Source organism: Haliotis cracherodii, unplaced genomic scaffold (genome assembly GCF_022045235.1).
Source record: "Haliotis cracherodii isolate W230 unplaced genomic scaffold, xgHalCrac1.p SCAF_7, whole genome shotgun sequence".
Classification (NCBI taxonomy): domain Eukaryota; kingdom Metazoa; phylum Mollusca; class Gastropoda; order Lepetellida; family Haliotidae; genus Haliotis; species Haliotis cracherodii.
In genome coordinates this window covers 27,393,435-27,409,319 of record NW_027266330.1, presented here as the reverse complement: position 1 = coordinate 27,409,319, position 15,885 = coordinate 27,393,435, and the positions used below count along the sequence as shown (strand labels likewise).

At 38.2% G+C, this 15,885-nt stretch overlaps 1 protein-coding gene across 1 annotated transcript in view; it reads right to left on the bottom strand.

The window, feature by feature from the left end:
* The window catches only part of LOC139447491 (collagen alpha-2(IV) chain-like), a 76,750-nt gene extending 60,969 nt beyond the window's left edge, over positions 1-15,781 (bottom strand). Inside the window, exons 1-2 of the mRNA XM_071228891.1 lie at positions 15,490-15,781; positions 15,302-15,359 (exon numbers count right to left, since the gene is read on the bottom strand). Coding sequence (XP_071084992.1) covers positions 15,302-15,359; positions 15,490-15,596 — 165 coding nt within the window. The 5' untranslated portion in view covers positions 15,597-15,781. The remainder of the gene's footprint in view (positions 1-15,301; positions 15,360-15,489) is intronic.
* Positions 15,782-15,885: the final 104 nt, after the last annotated feature.

The window sequence follows — 15,885 nt, the reverse complement described above, 5'->3', positions numbered from 1 at the left end:
GTTGCTTGGTAACAGTTGTCAGGGTAACCACCAAGGATATAAAGTCAATTTAGTCTGACTAGCAGATGCTTTATTCTGTCTTATGGAAATAATGTGCAACAATCTGGAAAAATGACAAAAAAATTAGAAACATGGAAGCACTAACAAATCTAGTCAAACACTTAGTCAATGAAAACATGTCTTTAAAAAAATTAATATATTTTTTTCGAAAGAACCTTTCCTCACCTGCTGTTTTCATATGGAATCAAGCAAACTAGACTTGGTTAGTTTGATCTAGACTTGCCTAGATTTATAGCAAAAAAAATACCTAAAAAATATAAATTCCACAGTCATGGTGCAGGGCTATAACAAATCATACAAGTGTTAATCTATACTACTCATCTAATGTCATGGACCACCTGATTCTATATTACCATAGTAATCTGTCATGCCATGAAAGTATATAACTATAGCAATATGAGAGAATCTGGAGTTTCTTAACTTTTTTTAAGCGGTATTGTTGTCAGATGCACATGACCTTATAATGAATGAAAATATTACACGGTGGAATATCATTCACATATAATTTACTTTCATGTTATAATCCTATATGGCCACCTACTATGTTCTCTATAAAAACAGGGCACTACTTAAGACAAATACAGGTCGTTACCATGACTTTAACAATGCGGAAAAAAACTTCAACAACAAAACACTTCATTGGCCCCAAAATTGTATTGCAATATATTGTGATACATATTGAGAACTAATGTGTTGACAGAGATAGACACTGATTGTACATGTAGATCCTATTTCCTACATACTAAACCAAATATTACTCCTTGGTTGATGCATGTCATCGTATCCCAATTGCGTGAATCGATGCTCATGATGTCAATCACTGAATTGTCTGGTCCAAACTCGATTATTTACAGACCGCCGTCATATAGCTGGAATATTGCTGAGTACGGCGTTAAACAACAAACAAACAAACAAACCATGCAGTCCTACTTTTCATACATTCCTGTTTCATTCCATGTTTCCTAAATACAGAAGTCTCTTGCTTTCTGTACATGAACCAGAACAAAAGCTCAAGCTTTATCATTTGAACTGTACTAAACTTTGTTAATCTACCATGATATATGGCTTTGAGTGATAGCATTGCCTGAAAATAGCAGCATCTATCTGACGAGGTGCAGAAAGAAGTACCATCAGCCGTATATAATGTTTCATATACAGGCTACACATCATTAATCTTTATGCGTAGATAGCAGCAGAAAGTATAAGGTTAATGATGTCCTTATAGTTTGTTTCTGCTTTATGTCATTAATTTATGTACTGACATGTCTGATACCATCAGTATTTATGGGGTTTTTTTAGCACACAGTATGAGAGTGACCCCACTCTATTTCATCCTATTTCATGCTCAGTTGCCCGTACACAGAGAAGCGGATTTACGCAAAGTGTGCACACTGGTATTAACTTTTATAATTCCATAAATGTAAAAACATATTAAAATCAATTCTTTTTAATAAGTATATGAACAATAATAACTTCCAGCTGCTTATTTAATCATAAACACACAAAATATACACAACCATATGATAGAATGATCATTACCGAAACCTGTTAGGTCCATTTGGTTTTTTTTCTAGCAATTTCAAGATACTAAGTTGAAATTTCAAGTTATAATTCTTTAAATTTCAACATATTTTGAAATTTCAAGATTAATATCTGGAAATTTCAACTCAGTATGTATCTTGAAATTTAAAAGAAACAATTAAAAAACAAATGGCCTTAAAAGGCTTCCATAGATGGTACAATGGGAAGGAGATAGAACAACTGAAAAAGTATATTTTCCTTGGAAAGCCATCAGTAACATGTAGAGCGCACACTTAATATGGGTGATGGTTGTCTTTAAGCCAGCTCACCCAGCTCATTCCTTGCAGGATGTGCACACACTCAAACACCTTTGTAAACAAATTTAATACTGACAAAATGAGGGTAGAGCATTGCTCAAGTCAAAGTGTCAAATTGGGAATTAAGCTGATCATCCCACGAAGCAGTATGAAATCATGTACTGGTAATTAAAATGTGTAGCCTTTGGCCCTGTTGAGCAAATCCTTAACAGCTAATACAGGGAACAAGTTTCACACTTGTGGTCATGGGAACCAGAGTGCAGAACTTGCAGGCCATGAAGCACCAGACAGATCATGATAAGATAGATACTTATTCAGAGAATCAGAGCTGCACTACACTGCACAATCTGACAAGATCAGAAAATCAGAGCTGGGTGCAGCCTGACTAGATAGATCCTAATGCAGAGAATCAGAGCTGGGTGCAGCCTGACTAGATAGATCCTAATTCAGAGAATCAGAGCTGGGTGCAGCCTGACAAGACAGATCCTAATGCAGAGAATCAGAGCTTGGAGCAGCCTGACTAGATAGATCCTGATGCAGAGAATCAGAGCTTGGAGCAGCCTGACTAGATAGATCCTAATGCAGAGAATAAGAGCTGGGTGCAGCCTGACCAGATAGATCCTGATGCAGAGAATCAGTGCTGAGTGCAGCATGACTAGATAGATCCTGATACAGAGAATCAGAGCTTGGTGCAGCACAACCTGACTAGATAGATCCTAATGCAGAGAATCAGAGCTGGGTGCAGCCTGACAAGATAGATCCTAATGCAGAGAATCAGAGCTGGGTGCAGCCTGACTAGATATCCTAATGCAGAGAATCAGAGCTTGGAGCAGCCTGACAAGATAGATCCTAATTCAGAGAATCAGAGCTGGGAGCAGCCTGACTAGATAGATCCTAATACAGAGAATCAGAGCTTGGAGCAGCCTGACTAGATAGATCCTAATTAAGAGAATCAGAGCTGGAAGCAGCCTGATTAGATAGATCCTAATGCAGAGAATCAGAGCTGGGTGCAGCACAGCCTGACTAGATAGATCCTAATGCAGAGAATCAGAGCTTGGAGCAGCCTGACTAGATAGATCCTAATTCAGAGAATCAGAGCTTGGAGCAGCCTGACTAGATAGATCCCAATGCAGAGAATCAGAGCTGGGTGCAGCCTGACTAGATAGACTCCAATGCAGAGAATCAGAGCTGGGTGCAGCCTGACTAGATAGATCCTAATGCAGAGAATCAGAGCTGGGAGCAGCCTGACTAGATAGATCCTAATGCAGAGAATCAGAGAAGGGTGCAGGGGCTGTAGATTTCAACCTGACTCCATACCTTTTACATCTTATAGGTCTAGAAACCTTGTTAAAGGAGGCTGAATATTTCTCTGACCTTAACGCTGATGAACGTCCTGTTTTCGCAAGGAAATGAGCATGTACATTACAAAAAGTTCAACCTTGGCACATTTTAAATACATGTATACAGTATCCTATAATCTGTGGTAAAGTGGTTTGGAAAACCTGATTGAAATTGAAAATAAATGTTTTATTGTTTTATTGTTTTTGTCAGAATTGCATCAATGACTGGTAAGCAGTGATAGCTACTTAGGAATACAGAGACTTAACATCTTCTGTGTTATAAGATTAAATATCTTATTCAATGTAATAAGCACCCCGGGCACTCTCAAAATTAGAAATAGGGGTCTATTATTAGAATATTATTTGGGTGAAAAAAAAAAAAGTTGAAAGATAAATTTCATGGTTTATGCTGACAGCCTGATATGTTTATATACAATAGATATATTTTCCCAGTATTTAATTGCCCATAGTTAAGGGTGCATATGACACACGAGTGCGTATTATACGCAAATTAAATAAGCCTTGTGTACATTTATCAATCGGAAGGAGTGATAATTGGGATTGTTCACTGGCCAATATATAAGGGCACAGCGTTTAAATTACCATAGTCAACAAATTGTAAGGAGTAAAAAAACAACCCTGAGATGTGAAAGTGAAATGGATAATTTCCTTCATAAAAATTTAGAGTTTTTTTATTTATTTTTTCATTCCTTTTTTGTTTATCAAGGAGCACCTAATTTACCCAATTTCCTGTTTTCAAAACAGTATCTTTTTACACTCATGCCCTAAAACTGCATGTTAGAAATTAATGCACCCAAGATGCACTTAACATGCACCTATTCAGTATGGCTTGTGCATTCCACAAAGTGTCATACATGATTCTCTGAAACAAACGAGCCTTGCTATAATGGACACTGTAGTGTCAGAACTTGATTCTCAGGAAAAAGGCGATCTTTGGTATAATGGACACTGCAGTATCAAGACTTGATTCTCTAAAACAGCAGACATTTTGTAAATTACTTGTAAATTCAGTTTGTACGCTTTGAGTTTGCAGATAGAGAAACTGCTATTTTGATGGCCAATCATGATACAGTCCCAGCCTTTTTGGCAGAGATGAGGTCACCTTTAACTGATCCAGACTTCAGACCAGCAGTTCTCCATCCTGAACGTGAATGAACTACAGCATCAACTCCTCTGCAGCTGTGGGATGTGTTGTTTCATGTAATGTATATTTCCTGAACTAGACTCGATTTCCCAGCTTCTATCTGACAATTCAATCTTCCTTAACCCATTTATGCAAACTGGCTTAAATTATCACTTCTCCCAAAGCCTCTATTTGTATACATATCAGCCTTAACCAGAATATATGATTACATGTCTACATATTTCTAGCATAGGTTATCAGTGTCACTGCACTCTAACAGGCCTCTCTACAGCTCCAACAACTGTTCCTTTGTGCTAATCGAGGACACAGAAAACACAAATATTTTCATTCTCAGCAAAAGTGTTTTTGCAGGATAACTTATGTACATGTGACAAGTTTCCAAGAATTGGTATTTCAACCATTTCCATGACTAGCAAAACACACAAGAAATTGAATTTAGAAAAACGAGATGGCTGGTTTCCTTGCCTTAAATACAGTGTCCTAGTTGACTTTGATGACGAAGTGCATTTCTTACACTGTTTTGTCCCTGGTCCTCCTTCACCATGTATAGAAATGCAGAAGTAAACAAGGAGTTAAGAATACTGTATTTGACGTAATAAGCGTCCCGCTCAAATATGCGCCCATGGCGATATTTGCTAATACATTGGCTAGTGAACAATCCCAATTTACGATCTTTCAACTCTTTCACCAAAATTATATTCTAATAAGAGCGCCCTATTTCTATTTTTGAGAGCGCCCTGGGCGGTTATTACGTTGAATACGGTATACATCTTTACAGAAACCAACCACTGGCATACAGAATTGCAGACTGACATTCTTAGTTTAATAACATTTTACAACAAAAACACTTAATGATAAACTCAACCTAACACAAACCTATCAGACAGACCTGTCGTGATCAAACACTAAACTCACCCTATCACAAATCAGTCTTTGACAGAATTGTCATGATCAAACAAACCTATCACAAACCAGTCTTTGACAGAACTGTCATGATCAAACTCTAAACTCACCCTATCACAAACCAGTCTGACAGAACTGTCATGATCAAACTCTAAACTCACCCTATCACAAACCAGTCTTTGACAGAATTGTCATGATCAAACAAACCTATCACAAACCAGTCTTTGACAGAACTGTCATGATCAAACTCTAAACTCACCCTATCACAAACCAATCTGACAGAATTGTCTAATCAAACACTAAACTCACCCTACCACAAACCAATCTGACAGAACTGTCATGATAAAACACTAAACTCACCCTACCACAAACCAATCTGACAGAATTGTCGCGATCAAACACTAAACTCACCCTATCACAAACCAGTCTTTGACAGAACTGTCATGATCAAACTCTAAACTCACCCTATCACAAACTAGTCTGACAGAACTGTCATGATCAAACTCTAAACTCACCCTACCACAAACCAACCTTTGACAGAACTGTCATGATCAAACACTAAACTCACCCTATCACAAACCAGTCTGACAGAATTGTCATGATCAAACACTAAACTCACCCTATCACAAACCAGTCTTTGACAGAACTGTCATGATCAAACACTAAACTCACCCTATCACAAACCAATCTGACAGAACTGTCATGATCAAACACTAAACTCACCCTACCACAAACCAGTCTGACAGAACTGTCATGATAAAACACTAAACTCACCCTACCACAAACCAGTCTGACAGAACTGTCATGATCAAACACTAAACTCACCCTACCACAAACCAATCTGACAGAACTGTCATGATCAAACACTAAACTCACCCTACCACAAACCAGCCTTTGACAGAATTGTCATGATTAAACACTAAAATCACCCTACCACAAACCAGCCTTTGACAGAACTGTCATGATCAAACACTAAAATCACCCTACCACAAACCAGCCTTTGACAGAACTGTCATGATCAAACACATAACTCTAAGTCTGGAGCCCTTCATAGTGAACCCTTCTTCCTAAGGTGTCAGATTATCAATCCTCAATCTGTCTGGCCAAAGAGGAATGCTCATACTTAGGACATGGGCAGAAAAGTTTGACACAGGGTGAAAGATGTAGAAATATAATTTTGAACACTGATGACAGCAGTGATGGTGAGTGAGAATAACTTGTTCTGGATGTGAGATAAGACAAAAACAAAACACCAGCTTGTGTGTGTGTGTGTGTGTGTGTGTGTGTGTGTGTGTGTGTGTGTGTGTTTGTGTTTGTGTTTGTGTTTGTGTGTGTGCGTGTGTGTGTGTGTGTGTATTGGCAAACACAGATAGAGAGCTGTATATAGGAGTCCGAGCAGGTGTAGGGTCCCTGCCTGTACAGCACATTGCAGGCTGAGTCACTGCCTAGCGGAGAAGGCAGTGCTTGCTACCCCAGTGTGTAATCTACAACAATGGGGGAGGGAAACTGGGGAGAGCTAAACTTTCAAACATGTCTTGGGTCAAAAGAGGTTTAACAACTTGTTTTCGGAGTCTGAGTTCAGTTGGTTGAGGTTTAAGACTTGCAACCATTAGCATCTGTACTGATTTGTGGAGTTCCATTCAACCATGATCATTAATGATTTCACAAAATTGTACAATTTTGTTCCTGGTGATTGATAAGGATTCCCAACACACTGTCGTGCCAAGTGTCTTTATGTGAAACAAATATTCTTGGCGTACCATCTGAGATATGGCTGCCATAAAATAACCGAGTCACACGCTCTATCAACCACCCACATTTTCACACCACTATTTAATTTCAACATAAAGCCTACTGGGCTTCTTATGATGAAACAGAACAACTGATGTGCAAGTAATTTGCTTTTACAACAGGATATGGGGTTGATAGCTACACTATTTCTTATACTTGTAGGGTTATAGTCGAATGTATAAGTAGCACGACACATATCCAATGTCATACACACAACAGAAAGGTTTTAAAACAAAACATCTATGACAATAGTGATGACAAATTCATGAAAAATGTCGCAAATAATGATATGTTCAACATGCGTGTTTTACACACCTATGTAAGGTAGCCGAATTTGGTTCTTGCTGAGGAATGCAAAACTGTTTCCTGAAGGTCATAGCGAACTGAGAGCCTCAAACTTTAATATCTACCACATGTCTGAGGCAGGCGGGTAAAGAGCTGACTATTCCTCCACTCTAATGCAGGGAATGGGGAACACATACTTCACTTTGGCTGCCGTTACACGCCTGTACTCACACGGCCAGACACATTAAACCTGGCCTGGTGCATTCACATACACATCGTCATAAACAATGTAACTGTTGCAGGCCTTTGTTGCATTTACACTTGGTAGGTGATAGGGTCTTGCAGAATCATTGTATTCACACATATGCTGAATCATTGCATTCAAAATTGGGCTTCTGGTAGGGTCTTGCGGAATAATTTTATTCACACATAGATTCTGAATCATTGCATTCACACATATGCTGAATCATTTATTTAACACATATGCTGAATCATTTATTTAACACATATGCTGAATCATTGCATTCACATATAGATTCTGAATCACTGCATTCACACATATGCAGAATCATTTATTTAACACATATGCTGAATCATTGCATTCACACATAGATTCTGAATCACTGCATTCACACATATGCTGAATCATTGTATTCACACATATGCTGAATCATTGTATTCACACATATGCTGAATCTTTGCATTCAAAATTGGGCTGATGATAGGGTCTTGCTGAATAATTGTATTCACAAATAGATTCTGAATCATTGCATTCACATACAGCTGCTGAATCATTGCATTCACACATATGCTGAATCATTAAATTCAAACAGCTATTGAATCATTGCAACCATACAGATACAAAATCGCGGTACTGACAAGTTTTAGATTTCTATATATTCCAGGAAATTGCCCAATTCTTACCAAAAAGATGTTCTATTTCAAATAATCTTCACATGTCAAGAGATCACAAATGATAAAGAGTCTAATAAATGGGCTCCATGAGATGGAGACATTTTGTTTAATATTTGGTTGTAAATAATTTATGATTAAGACAAAGATATATAGAGAAACATATAGTGCTTAATTTAACAACAGGCTACACTGATGCATCGCTGAATCATCCCAACTCTAAGGAATCCTGGAACCTTTTTTTTCAATAACATCTGGAGGATGATAGAATGGACAAATGTGCATTATGAAGGCTGCATGGATGGACTTCAGTAAGAAATGCACTGAAGAATGATGCTTCAATGAACATCAAAGAAAACAGCACATGCATCTAGAACCATCCCAAATACAGCTGCAGCATCAATGATGCATTCAGGAGACCGGATGCAGTGACTGAAGGAGACTGGACATTTTGCCTGACGGCACCAGCAGGCCAAGCCACGTATGTGAGGGTTAGTGTGAGTAGGACTCGGTGATGGCAATCCCACTCACTATCAGAGGTATATGAAAGCCCTGACTCTGCACATTCTGACAGTGTTGTGTTTCAGAGTTGAGGGTGTTTCCTGTATGGCAGAGGTAGCCAGGGGAGGAGGCCTCTCCATCAAGCCAGCATCAAGACTCATCAGAAGGGGCTCCACACGGGGGAGGCAACTGCAACTCTTTCTTTTTTAGTGATGCTAGAAGTTGAAGAGTGTTACCGAACTGGCACCAAAGTTCAAAACTCATTAGACAGACCTATACTTAGGGACCGACAATTTGATATTCTGGTGGGGAAGGGCCTGGGATTTTGTATGGTGACTATATATTTTTTTCAGTTACTGATGAAAAACTGGATATTTTTAAATTAGAGTGAGTAATTATTGCTTAATGATGCATCAGCAATCATGCAGCTGTTCACAGATTTTTAATCAAATCCTGGAGCCAAAATATTTTGCTCAAAATAAGCCTCTTGCAACAATGTATTTGTTGTGGCAAACAATTTCTTTTTTTCCAACTATTTGAAGTATAATTATTTCATTCAAGAATTTTCTGGAACAATTACATTTAATTTTTTTTAATGGATTCCAGCACACCCCATTGGTCATTTCCTTAGCTATAATATATGATGAGGATCCACAATGGGGTGAAAACATGGTTTTTATCAAAATAAAAATACACAAAGTAGTTCCTTAACTTATAAAACACCAGAGGAATTTCAGGGAAGGAGTGCTGCCTCCATGGTCTAGTGGATAGAGCAACTGACCTGAGAGCGGAGGTCGGTGGTTGGATCCCCAGCCACATATTACCAAACAAAGTGAAACGATAGTACCAGTAGTTGTTGCTACCCTGTGTGGAATTGAGCACTGATCAGTTCGGAGTCAGGAAACTGTTTCTGTGTGGGGTACACATGGATAACAGGATAAAACCTCCAAGGGTCCATACACACCTTGGCCCTGTTTCACAATGTGATCTTAGCGCTACGACTGTAGTAAGCCAGTGTTAAAGAATGGGAGTTACGATCGACTTAGCACTAAGATCACTTTGTGGAACGGGGCCCTGCATTCTTTATAAGTGCAATGATCTTGAACAAGACATTAAACACCATTTCACCCACCAAAGGGAGAATCACCCAAAGACAGATATTGTTGTGGTAATAACAGCTGGTCACTGTCATCTTGTGCTGAACCACATGTTAACTAACATGGGCTGATTGTATCAATTAGCATCTGACACAAGGAAATGTGCCTGACTTAACATTGTAAGTCATACAGACATGCGCCAGTTCCCTATAAGAGACACAAGTCTCCGTGAAATGAAGAACACCTTTGCCACCAAAAGACATGCATTAGAAGCACAGATGTCCCTGTGTGGCTAATGGCAGATAATGAACGGGCAATTGAATTAACACCCAAGTCTTCAAGTAGCTCTGTTTGATCATTACAGGATCCAACATAAGAGGCTGTAACAGAACAGTTTCCTGCTCGGTGGTGTCTGTAAGTGGTTGTAAACATTCCCCCCCCCAAGAAGTCTGGCCCCTTGACCACCTGGTGTGACCCCCAGGGGTGCTTCCTGGGCCCCTGAACCCCTGCCTCCAACACATCCTGCCAGACCTGCTGCCTGGACATGGGCTGGTCAGCAGACCCATCAATGCATTTTATGTCTGACTTAACTTAATTAACATGCCATAAAACTTGATACACATCTCGGCTGAAATTGCCAAAGGTAGATGGTAACCTTTAGAAGATGCTAATTAACTCAACTGAACCTTGAGAGACCATGGCGCCTTTGAAGAAATATACAAGGGGTAGACATCATTGGTCATGTCCAACTGGTCAAGAGATCCTTTTGGATAGTGTTTCATACAAAATATCTAGATTTTGTTAGAAATGAATCAGTCCCTCTGGATTTTTACTAGTCTCAGACCAACTCTGAATACCTCTACCATTATTCCTCAAACAGAATGATGAAAAGAATTATAGAAATTCATGTCATTGCTGATGAATCCATATCTTGCACTACAGACAGCAATACTGGAGGGTGTGAAAAGCCTTTCTCACTTAATTATCTCATGAATTCCATTGTCATAAATGTTGAAAAAAGTATTTTGATATAGAAATAAAATATTGAACTGCCATCAGACCTTTCAAGACTAACAAGGATTACATGTTTGACATAATTGCAAGACATGAGCAAAATACTTTTTTGCGAAATGTTGCTTTGAAAAGCATGTAATAAATAACACATATTATATTGCACATCTATATCTGCACAAAATCTGTCAAGAATTTATTATTCAAAACACCCTACACATTATTTTTTGAGTAATGAACATTTTCCACTGTGTCCTCAGTGCTACAAGAGGTTCCCAATGGCACCGCCTACTAAACAGGAGACCTATCCCTACACTACATGGAGAATTCACATGTCATGCATCACTTCCTCTGGGAGACACACATCTTGATGGCATCAAGAACAGATGACAATATGGGAAATATTCTTGGATAGGGCACTGTACATTCATCAATACACAAGTGTTAAATTTGGTAAGAATTCATAAATATAATGTGAACAGAGTTGGTGTATCACGGCCACCATTATGTTGTTCTTCAGTGCAGAGACTGTTCACAATCCGTAATTTCTCTATTCATTAGACTATAAACCTTTAGATTTGTTTTCTGTATGTGAACCTTCTATATCTGAAGTCAATACACAGGGTTTCAGATCAGTTCATTTTATAGGACATGGATTGCCCCGAAGAAATTTTTCAAATTTGGGAATGATGTATTAAAAACACCCTTCAAATGATGATAAAATAGATAATATCCTATTGAATGATGATACAATCAAGAAATTATCCTATGAATGATGATAAAATCAAGAAATGAGCATATGAATGATGATAAAATCAAGATTATATCCTATTGACTGATAAAAAGATAAAGATAGGTATTTGTGGTAAGTGAGCTAAACAAGTATATTATAACACATCATTATTATGATATTTAAGAAATATTCTTCTTTCACATACTTTAATTGAAAAAGTCATCATGCATTAGGTATGGGTTAAAGTATTGGATGGCTCATATGAAATGATCTCCAACACCATCCTCCAAAAAACCTTATGTAACACTGGCAAAAGTAAAACAGAGAGATTCAAATGAAATGTTATCCCCTCTTTCCAATTTATCTTTTACCAAGTCTTTTCTTTCTTTCATCTGCACATCAACAAGATGAAGATATTCATCCTGATGCGGTTCTGCCAAGGCCTGAGCTGGCCGGCCAGCCTGCAGGACCCATCAGCACCAGCTGTAATGTTCATCTAGTCAGGGAAAGTTCTCAGTCAATGTGGCATACTGGGGGAGTTCCAGTTATGGGGAACCAAGATGGCCGCCAGTAGATAGTTTGGGGAAGCTGGCATGTGATGGTATCATGTGAGCTCATCCCTATGTTCACCTGAAGGTGATGAGATCAAGATGGACACTGACGGGCACCCTGCCAAGTCCTGGTGTGAAACATTCACCCTCCACCATTGTGTCAGTTCACTGTGGATGGAATCTTGGTCAAGAATTTATGCACCATACTGTTCCATTATTTCATTTCAACAACTTGGGAAGCTGGGGAGGGTTCTAGTAACTTGGAGGCTGTGTCTTAGGTAAATGTTCAGATCGAGGACAACGACAATGAACCGTTACAAGAAAATATCATCTTGAAGTCTGGATACTGTTACCATTAGACTAAAATCTAGTCTCTGAAATGAACATATCGTACATAAAAACAGTTGTTCAGTTATCTTAATAAAAATATAATAAAAAGGATCCCAGTGACTCTCTTCATTTTCAGATACTGGAGTGATCTAGACTTGCCAAACACTATAGACTTGCATGGGCTGTATTTGATATAAATTTTTTATCAGGGTCTGTAAGACAGACTATGTTACCATGATCGCTCTGGATAACAGTTTAAATAAAGAGCTGTTGCCCCTTCATAACCATTCTATTGCATTACAATCCAAATACAGTGTTCCCTCGCTGTTGCGCTCGTCAATATAGCGCTAACTCGGTTATAGCGCGCGGTAAAGCATTGCTCTCAAAATCATGCCTACAGAATGTTGCCTTGAAACATGTAAAAAAAATGTGTCAGTGAAACAATTTCAAATGTACTTTTGTTCATTGCCTTCAAAAATAAATGCCTAAAAGTGTTACACTTTTTACTTTAATTATAACTCATGATTACACGTAATGATTGAGTGACAGTATTTTGTATTATCTATATAACAAACACAAAACAACATATTTCATGCAATCTCCTTTCACACATGCAAAGTGTCTATGCAAACTGCCAATAGTATCAGATAAGAAACCAAAATATCAAACCCTTACCTATAAGAAATATTTAATCAAATATCAAATGATTCCCACACATAGAGTGTGTATTTAAAGACAGGTCGGATGTTTCCATATGTAAGTTGTGAGGCAGGAATATCAGGAGGAAAATGTAGCCCTTAATTGGGGAAATCCCAGTCACCACATGTGCAAACAACTTGTCAGTCTTGTTTGTGTGTCCTGATTACCCTTTAATCGGTCAACAAATCTAAAACAAGGGACTTAACTGAGGCTTAGGCCCACCAAACAACCTGCTGATATAACCTGTGTGTTGTCATCAGACTCGTTACACAAGACCAGCTGGTGAAAAGGCTCACAGTGAGTACATAATTAATGCCTGTCTCATTGTGGGTCATTTCTTGAAAATTTATACACTTTGATACACCGTTGTCTTGAATTAAAATCCCCCATAGTTCAAAACATTAAGAAAAATAAATTAAATTAATCATCTTAAGCCAGATGTACACATATCTAAGAAGATAGATTTAAAACAAGGACGAAACAGGGTCAAAACATGCATCTGTTGGATTTCTGCATTATGCTGTTATCTATGCGTCCTAGGTTACAATACAGATTGCAATAAATGTCAAAGTAAATCATAAAATTTCATGTTGTACCAATGCATGCCCATGCTTTTCCTTAGTGTATATTCTGTTCTGTTGTATATCTGACAAATAATACTGACCTATCAACTGAACTATTCCCTTACATGTTACATTTCCCTTCCTCTACTGTGGAATTTCCCCTGAGGCAGACATCTTCCCCCTCCCCCACATCTCGTCACCCCCTCTGTCTGAAGGAAATCAGCAATATGGGGAAATGCCAAGGACTGGAGGAACCAGGGGGAGACAACTCCTGCTGTCCTCATTGCTCCTCAATGACTGAAATGATCCTAATTTTGAATCTTATCTTAAATAAAGTCCTCAAAGACAAGATTTAGCTGCAAATTTGCAAATTGGTCACTGAATGAAAAAAATTACCATATTTTGAATAATGTCATTCTTACATGCTCATCATCGTTAATATTAAATCATAAAATAGGGATGAAAAAAGTGGTTGATTTTACATTAATAAGGGCTTGAGATTGCATGACATAAACAAGTTCATTTTGAGACACCTTCACTCTCAGTTTAAATCATGACAGTGGAAATATAATTGGCATTATAATATGTGTCAATTTTGGATAAAATTTTGAAATTGTGAAACTGCATTCCTTTGGCATTGACACCACTAGGTCCAGCTCACATATGAATTTTATGTATAATTGAACATTTACATTTAATATTAACATTTCTATATGTCAGAATTTACAAACTGAAATCTGAAACCGAGCAATGTTTTGTTTTTTTTGCTTGTTTACCAAACCAGATTTCATTTATGAACTATATTGAACCATATATGCATGAAACTAAATTACTTTCAACATTACATTTGTGAAAGACAAGTTTTTTCATACAACAAAGTGACCAACACTAATTATCAGTTTCCATATTGTCAGATTAAGTGATCAGTTTTGATTGTACTCAAAAGAATAACCAACAGTTTCCTTGCTTCAGTTCACATTGTTTGAAGAGAGTATCAGAGAGAGTTATGGTTAAGTGCACAGTCTCCATGTTATCTATAAAAATGATGTGACCAGCTAGCCATGAAACAATAAACAATAAACAACACAATGAAAAGACTTACATACCCTAACCCGCACATCCCAACTGTTGATACGCCAACAGATAAGACTGCCGGCCTCGGCGGCGTGACTACTTGCAGAATAAAATAATGAATGCTCCCTTGGTCATTTTACCCGCCGTATTGAAGAGTTCAACTTATGTTCATATTTGTGCAGATACTACTTTTACTTTTTATGTTTAGATGCATCTAGACGTCGCTTGGTGTGGATAAATCTCATATCTATTGACGTAACCGAATAGATATTCTTGTAAACAAGAACGTAATGAAAGAGATTGGAAATTTCTTCATCAACGAATTCCATAGTCTGTTATTCCATAGACGACGTACGACATTAAATATTGGTAAAAATAGTCGATATTGAGGGTTGTTATGAACATGCAAGTTGGTTAATATAACATGTATATACTATGTTGTACTCACTGCGCTAACGCCTTGAGAAAGGGTCCCTAAAGCGATGACAGAGATGAAGAGAAGCAGCCTGGAATAAAAAAAAAGCATGAAGAATTTCAGAACATGGTAAATGGCACCAGCCACGAAAAGTCATTATAACAAACATTAACAAACAAAAATATGAAACCACAAAGACAAAGCAACGCTTCGCAACTTACCATGTAGACATGGCCTTATTTCTACGGGACGAACTCGGTACTCTACTGGTGTGAAAGAGGTTGGCAGTGCCAGCCAAGGGACTGGCACCTGAGCAACACAAAATCATGTACAGGGAATTAAAATGTCCGAACGGCCAGCAAGTAAGGCTCCAGCCGTCCTTCTAGCTGAGATTAAACTCAGCAAAGAATCAAATCCCTCACTTAAACAGACGCTAGAATCTTTTCTCTAACATTCAGTCGTCTGCACCCAGTTCTTCCACAAGAATATCTTGGAAGACGATGTGCTTCTCCGCGGATGTGCATACATTTGGGGGAATGGGCGGAGCTTAAGTGGCTTAACCACACCCCCTCCCACGCCGTGTGAGCATATGTTGAGAATTTATCGCATTACTCATG